Source organism: Alligator sinensis, unplaced genomic scaffold, assembly GCF_000455745.1.
Source record: "Alligator sinensis unplaced genomic scaffold, ASM45574v1 scaffold1092_1, whole genome shotgun sequence".
Taxonomy (NCBI): domain Eukaryota; kingdom Metazoa; phylum Chordata; order Crocodylia; family Alligatoridae; genus Alligator; species Alligator sinensis.
In genome coordinates this window covers 1,000,674-1,008,653 of record NW_005842252.1, presented here as the reverse complement: position 1 = coordinate 1,008,653, position 7,980 = coordinate 1,000,674, and the positions used below count along the sequence as shown (strand labels likewise).

The 7,980-nt window shown below is 41.6% G+C and overlaps 1 protein-coding gene across 1 annotated transcript in view; it reads right to left on the bottom strand.

The window, feature by feature from the left end:
* The window catches only part of ARHGEF38 (Rho guanine nucleotide exchange factor 38), a 48,770-nt gene that overhangs the window by 28,025 nt on the left and 12,765 nt on the right, over positions 1-7,980 (bottom strand). The window contains exon 3 of the mRNA XM_006027562.1: positions 4,209-4,332. Within this exon, the coding sequence (XP_006027624.1) occupies positions 4,209-4,332 (124 nt within the window). The remainder of the gene's footprint in view (positions 1-4,208; positions 4,333-7,980) is intronic.

The window sequence follows — 7,980 nt, the reverse complement described above, 5'->3', positions numbered from 1 at the left end:
TCCCTACAGCTTTCTGTGGGGTTTCCTGCTTCTACAACACTGGGGAGCAGGGAAAAAAATGGAATCCAACAGTATCTCTAAGCCTTACTGAGATTTCTAAAATTTCATATTCCGGTCAAATCCAAGCTCTATAAACAGAAGGAAAAAAAATAAAGGAGTAAGTGAACTGAAGGAAAACTGGAAAGGGTGTGCAATCTCTGTTCAATGCACTGCTGTACTCAAAACAGCCAACAAGATGTTAAGATGCATAGATTGTGACAGAAAACAATATCAAGTTGTTAAGGGTATGTCTACAAGGTACAATGGAATAATATTCAAAGATACCCAAAAAACTGGCATCATCAGCACAGCATTTGGCCTGGGCTAGCTCTCCCAGCCTTCTGAACAAGAGCTAGCTCAGTTACCTCTGCACAGCACTGCATTGTGCTGTGTATGCATGCCTTTTAATATCTCCTCACCTGGGATGCTAAATTTAGTTGCAGCCATTCAATCTCAAAAAGACTATTGGAGCAGTAAAGCTGGTCCAAAGATAGGAACCAAAAACAACTACAGGCATGGAAAGTGCTAGACATAGAGAAAGACTTAAAAGACTGGGACTATTTAATTTAGATGAAGTCAGTAAAAAGGAACATGAAAGGGGTATCCAAAACAATGCAAGCTATACATGATCTATGGGTGTTCCTGTCCTAATACAAGATTAGAAGACTTCCACTGAAACAGGGCAGCAAATTTAAAACTATGGTCCTGGTGCCTGATGTGAATGCTGATGCAAGATGGACCTTCCCTGGTATAACTTCACTGATGTCCTTATACCAGTGCAAGTTTAGCTAAATCAGAAAAGGCCCATCTCATTTCTGGTATTAGACTGTGAATTAGCAGCCCAGCTCCACTTCACTGTGATTGGTTGATTTCAAGATAGTACATTAGGAAAGGTCTACATGCAATGTATATTTTAGAATCTAGCTGCTTAAAGGTGAGTTAAAGCATCAGAAATTATAGCTGGGATTTTTCTTTGCTCCCCTTCACCAGGGCAATTATGTCTTTTGAGACTTGCTTTTACAAATCTTACTGTGAATATTGGAACCCTATTGACAAAATTATCTTCACATACTATCCCTTTGTGAATGCTAAAAGTTACTGTTTATCTAATAATTTTGAACCCTCTGCTCCCAGAGACTAAACATACAAAAATGGAATTTCTCTCTAGCTCCATTGGTCTACTAGGCTAGGGACAGAAATTATTCATAAACTGGTAAAAATGATCAGAAACCAGTTCAGATCTGTAACACAACAGAAGTTCAGTGCTTGCAAACTGGCTGAAACTGGTTAAAGATAAATTTGTAGTATCAGACTTAACTGATTTAGGTTAAGTCGGGTTATTGAACTTCTGGCCCAGATGCCCTTCACAGCCAAGTTAACTCAGTTCCCCAACATCCCAGGATGCTTTGCACCTCTTCAGCAACATCACCTCTACCCCTGCAAGGGGGGGTGGGGGGCAGGCTAGCCTTGGCCCAGCCTGCCTGCTCCAGTTGAGCAGGGAAGCATGTTCTAGCATCGCCGCCCCCCGTCCCAGCTTCTGGCCTGGACCACTGCAAGTATGTGGAGGCATTTCCAGAATCAAAAGTGAACATCTGTTCACTTGCTTATTGGCTCAATCTATGCATCTTAGATTAACCTGAGAAGACTGAATCAATTCAGCTTCGGGCTTTTTACTGTCTGTACTTAGCCCTAGAGTTATAATAGGCACAGTTTAGTCATCCATCTGAACCAGACTAACATACATTCTCATGAATAACTCTTGTGTCCATACTGCTTTCAGAGAAAAAAAAAACTCTCAGAAAGAATACAGCATTGCTTACTAGGTGTATGAATCACCATAGTGCACACACAGTGAAACGCAACTAATAGCATTTTGCAGACTTGCTAAAATTAATACTTTTCCAAAGTCTGATTTGCTTTAAAACATATTTCTAGTCAGGTGGTGAATTGTAACACCTCTTTTGGTTCTCTTGTGAACCCAAGAGGCCTCTGTAATCATGTTATTTCAGGCACATGGCTAGGTTAGAAAAAAAATCTATTGTTTTGATAATCCTTTTTTTCTTGGATGAGTACTGAGTATGGGAGGGAGATACACTTTCTCCTAAGTTATGTGCATAGCTTTCACTGAAGAGGGCCTTCAAGGGATTTGGGAAAAAAATATGGGCTTGTGACATTTTGCTTTTTAAATGAAACAAAAAGAAAGCTTGAAAGGGTTCTCAGTCCCTTCCCCTAGCTTATTCTTTATCTTAGAATGATCAGGAGCACCAAATTTGATCTTCCCCAGTTTTGTTGGAGAATCTACTGGGTGCTTCAAATGCTAGGTACTGTATAATGTCATGTCTTCAGCCAAAACTTCTTTTACCCTAATCACAGAAGTTGACAAGGAAAGAATAAAAAAGAAAAAACCCAAGGAAGATGAAGGAGTCTGTCTAAGAATGTATGTTCTGGACACTTCTGACGTTATCAGTTCAATATTTTCCAGTCATCAACAATGGTGGGAAGCCTAATATTTCACTGAAGACCATGGAACTCATTCTGATGGACAGAAAGATTTGAGAGTATGGATTTAATTGCAAGGTCCCACCTGGTATTGTAAGCCCTGCCTATTTACATTTTCCTAGTTACCAATATTATAATGGAGTCCACAGCCCCAATCACTTTGTTATATGCTAAATAAATGAGTAAGATAAATGCAATTTCTGCCTTGAAATTTTTACCCTGTTAACTGATATCTTTCTCACTTCTAGTACCCCTAGAAGGTGAGCTCCTGGGGAGAGAATCTATTTGTATACTCAGAAACCACTTGGCAGATTTTCAGAGGATCAAGAACAGAATAGCAATACTTGTTACCTCTCTTTATTTATTCTAACAATAAATAGTGATGCTTCTTCTATAACACATTTTTATGTTTTACACATTTTTGACTAATATGAAAACTTGACTACTATAAAAATTCTGTGGCCCAGCTCTCTCAGATCAGAGAGGTATCAATGTAGAAAATAAAAGATCTGCTATCAGAATTAAATCAAAATTGAAAAGAGATTTCATTTTTTTAAATATATAATTATACAAACCAATAAGCATGTATTACCCAGAGCTGCAGCTGATACCCAATAAACTATTGTCTGCATATTTAGGAATAAATTGTGACTGGCTTTGCAGAGGGGAGAGAGCACAAAGAGCCCCTTCCTTCCTACCACTGCACTTTTTCAGGAGACAATCATAATTTGCAGGAAGCACTTACTGCCAAGAAGGGTGCTATCAGAAAGCATGAGCATAGTTTCACAGAAAGAAGTACTGGCTACACATTTTAGAAGCATAGCAGGTGCTACAGCTCAGTACTCTTATCTCAGTGCCCATCAAGGTGTTGTGCCTTATGGAGGTGAAACATCTCCCTCCAATACTATTGTGCTAAGAAGATTCCAGAGGCAAAATTGGCCCTTAATGTCTATAACTTCAACCATCAAAAAATGTATTTATCACATTCCTCAGATTTATATGAAAACTCTATAACATGTGATTGTTAGGTGTATGCCATCACAGTCCATTTGTTAGAAAAAGTCTACAAACTACAGGATGGGGGAGACACCTTGCCAGTTTCCACAAAGCTTGAGTTCCAAGTTTATTTCTTTGTTGGCCAGGCCCTTTCTAGAGCTCTGTACAGCACATACAGACATGTACAAGCTGAATTATATGCTGCAAGTAAATACAAAATTATAGCAATGCTTTGACTTTCTTCATGTTTTCTTTTCTCAAAAAATGTTATTTTTTCAGTATTGTTTGTCTTTACTGAAATAGTGGCAGTACTTACAGAAAATATGAGAGTTTGCCTTGATGTTAGAAAGTTGATTCAAATAAAATAATAAAAGGTAGTACCTGAGGGATTCCAGTCAGGGTTCAGTTCTGCAGCTCTTACTGAAGCCCCTTTGCTAAAATCAAATAAGGCAAGAGTAAGACCTGTAGGGTCAGGCCTTTTTTAATGTGAGGATAGCACAGATACCGGAAAAACTTCATATTCTGATGTTCATGTATTATTGCAGAAGTCAGTAAATTAGTGGAACTGGCACCAGCTTTAAAAAATGAAGGCTGAGGGGAGCTGGGAATGGAGGAGTGTTGTTATATTATCCTTTCACGCAGTTTTGTAGAACTCAAGAAGACAGTAAACATACCAATTACTTGCATGGTTGGTTGCACGTCTGCTGTGGCTTCTTCCAACAAAGACAGCAGTTTGGCTGATATTTGATGGACTGATTCAATGTTGCTAAACAAGCCATCCACGTCAAACCTACCAATCTGATGAAACACAAATATTAAGCAGCAATTGAGAGAACAATAAGAAGAGACTTTGTATACTGTAGACTTCCTCTTGCTAAGCCTGGTGTGCTACACTCCAGGAAATGCCACTTTTACTAAAGCCCAGGTAAACATCCTTGTTGTGATTTAAAGGTCACATGGACAGTTTTTAAAAGTAGTATCACTGGGCTGAACCAGTTAACAAGGGGCTACTACCAAATGTATTTAATCCTATTTTGATGTATGCATAAAGAGAATGTGTTTGTCTTAAAGAAAAGAAAATAGTGTCAGTTAGCTAAGAAGGATCTTTAGTCAGATAAAATGCTTATTCCCCCATAGATAAAAAGGACTTAACAACTGTAAGTGGCAGTTATGAGAGAGAATGTGACCCCCTTGATCACCTGGGGAGGCTGAATAAATTGGTACATAAACTGACCCCTGGTTATTCCAGAGCCATATAAGCAAGTAACCTTTGTGGAACAGAAAATACTATTTTATGTAAAGTGACAGATAAATCTGAGGAGTAAAATCATGGCACTATATTTTGGCTAAAACAGGCAGATTTCCAATCAAGATCATTGATGTAACATGTCAGCCAAAAACTTTGCTGGTGCAAACTGGTATCGCTTATCTGTGCTAGTAAGCTATATCACTTCATACCAACAGAAAATTTCTCCTTGTTTATTAATAGTGTAAGAATGATGTTTTCTAGCTGTGATGGTCCAGAAATTATGTAAGAGGCAAGGATTTTGTAGGGCAATACCTTTTATTGAACCAACTATGTAGTTGGGATAAAGCTATACAAATATACAGAACGCTTCATGAATTTATAGTGTTCCTGTAATCAGAGACCTGATGAAGAATGTCTTGCATTGGAAAGCGCGTCTAACTTTATCCCAACTACGTAGTTGATCCAATAAAATATATCACCCTAAGAAATCCTTGCCTCCTTATTTATTCAAAATCCTGTCCTGCTTCCTTTCAAGCAAATAAAAACATTTTGGCAAACACGTTTTTCATACTGGTCATTTGTTTCCATGCACAGAGGGAAACTGATTAAGTTTATGAAACAATTAGAGATACTCCATATGTGGTACAACTGAAAACCAAAGGCAGTGCAGAATCTGGCAGACATGTTAGTCCCTCTGAACATGCCTATTCATTAGTAATAGAATTGTATACTTACAGAGCAGCTCACAGAAGGAGTCCAGGAGAACTGAATTGCATATTATTGTACTAGAATCAACAGTATGTCTTAATTACTAGAGTAGTTAATTTTTTATTATAGAGGTTAACAAAACTTGCTCCATTAGAAAATGTGAAACAGATACATCTCTAGATGTTTTTAGTTTCCTTTAACTGTTTTCCTGTTGAAGCATCATATCCTGAAAGTTTCTATGGCTTTTGAATATAGTTATTTGCCTAAAAAATAGTCTTAAAAGCATATGACATTCTTAGAAGCTTCAACTCCTCCCCCCGCAAATGTAGACTGTGTTAAATAAAAAATGCCAGATTTTGACCTACTACTTGTTTGTGTTGGAGGCTATTATCCTTCTTTTATTAGTGGATTTCTGATGTCTCTCACAATATAGTGTGTATGTAGAATTCAGGAATATATGGCCATACAATGACCAAGGCCAGAGTAAGCACATGGGCATAACTGATAAAGATAGCAGGAAACAAAACAAAATATGTTTTCAGTCAGATGGTGAGAAGCAGATGCCAGGATCTAGGAGAAGGAAACTTATGCATTAACACTAGCATAACTTAGTGATGATTTAGGTTGGAGACAAGTGCTAACTAACTGGAGCTAGACAAGTCTAAGGGCATATCTTCTAAAAGCATATTTACATTCTGTGTCAAGCTCCCAAATGATGCTGAGAAGCATTCTCTGCCCAGTCACATCTGCTCAGTGTGTGCGTCTACACGAGACGTTTAACTGCACAGTAGCATAATTTACTGTGCAGTAAGTGCTTACACCTACATGTGCACATGCTTACTGCACAGTAAAAACCCCTAATTGTGAGTAAACGTGATACCTGCAAATGCAGGTATCAAGTTTACTTGCAATTGGTTACTGTGCAGTAATACACATCTAGACGCAACCTGGGAGCAAATTTGCAGCCAGATCAGCCCTGCCACTAGGGAGCCAGCCTCAGGCTAACCCCAGGGCTTTGGGCTGGAAGTCTCTCCTGTCCCAGGCCTGGACTGCCTGTGTGGCAGCCCCTGCCTCAGGCCTTTAAGGCTAGGGACAGATGTTCAAAAAGCTGGAGTCTGAACTGATTCAACCTTTGCAGGTTAGTGTAACCGGCTGAGGCTGAACCAGTTTATAACAAGAGAGACATGCTCTCTGGACTGAGACAATGCGGGCGCATGCCTGCAGTTGCTCAGGCCGGGTGCAGGGGGCACTAGAGCTGGCCCTTGCCTGCAGAGGAGTTGTGCTGGCGGGCAAGGCCAACCCAGGCTGAACTGTCCAGAGAGGGGTTTAATTCCCTCTCCCTGTGCCACCGGCAGGGACTCAAGCCGGCGCTGCCTGCACTCCCCCATCGCTGCTGCAGCAGGGGGGCACCATGACCCCTGAGGCAGAGGGGGGCAGAGTTAGTTTCCCCCTACCCCACCGGCAGCCAGGTGGCTCTCTGTCTGGAATAGGCCCCCAGATGCAGAAGTGTGGACACAATTGGTCAGCATGGCAGTGCTGCATAAAGGTCAAGGCCTTGTGGGCACAGTGGGTTGCCATCACCAACCACCATCATTGATTGGGGAGTGCTTGTAAATCCATGCCCTTTATGCAGCAACTGACAGACATTCTCATGCCCCAGCCAGGACCCAGGCCATAGCCATGCTGTTTACAGCAGCACAGGCAGGCTGCCTGAGCCCACATCCCAGCCTGGCACCCACGGTGATATGTCACCAGGGGAGGGCCCCTTGGGCATCCAGCAGCCTGTCCTGCTGAGCTTTCCAGCTGTTCCCTCCACCAGCAGCTTAGAGAGCCTGGGCCAACACCTGGCACACCAGCTCTGCAGCCCCAGCCTGCACCATGAGGCATGGCTGGCCATGGCATCCCTGGCTGCCAACAGGGCCAGCTCCTCCCTGGGGGAGTGAAGAGAGCACTGCCACATGCTATCCCTGTGCTGGACACGCTGCTCCTGCCCAGGGAAGTGGCTGGCCAGAGAGCAGCAAACAGGGCTGACTTTTGAAGAGGGCTACCGGCAGAGGCCCATTGCAGAGCCCTGGGAAGTGGGAGCAGATTGGCAGCAAATCTACTCCCGCTTCCTTGAATGTGTAGACACCTGACCAGCACCGTTCACTTGCAAGTAATTTACTAGCAAGTAAATTGGTGCCACAGCAAATACACACATAGACGTGCCCACTGTATGCCTGATTTTGGTGCATTAGTACCTACAGACTGGGTGTGAGTGACAAACTTCTTAGATATACTTCTTAGAGGAGCTCTGGGACTTGCCAGAGGAGCAGTGTAGATATGCTAGGGCATATATGCCAAGTTTGACAATGTAGGTTGGAACTAGCTAAGGGAAGCTTTCAGAAACAAGAAAAGGCATCAAACTTCTGCTGGAGTTTAAATTGTAGGAAAGTTGGCTGGCTATAGAGAAAGGACATGTAATATTTGAAATGAGGTGAGGACAGTAT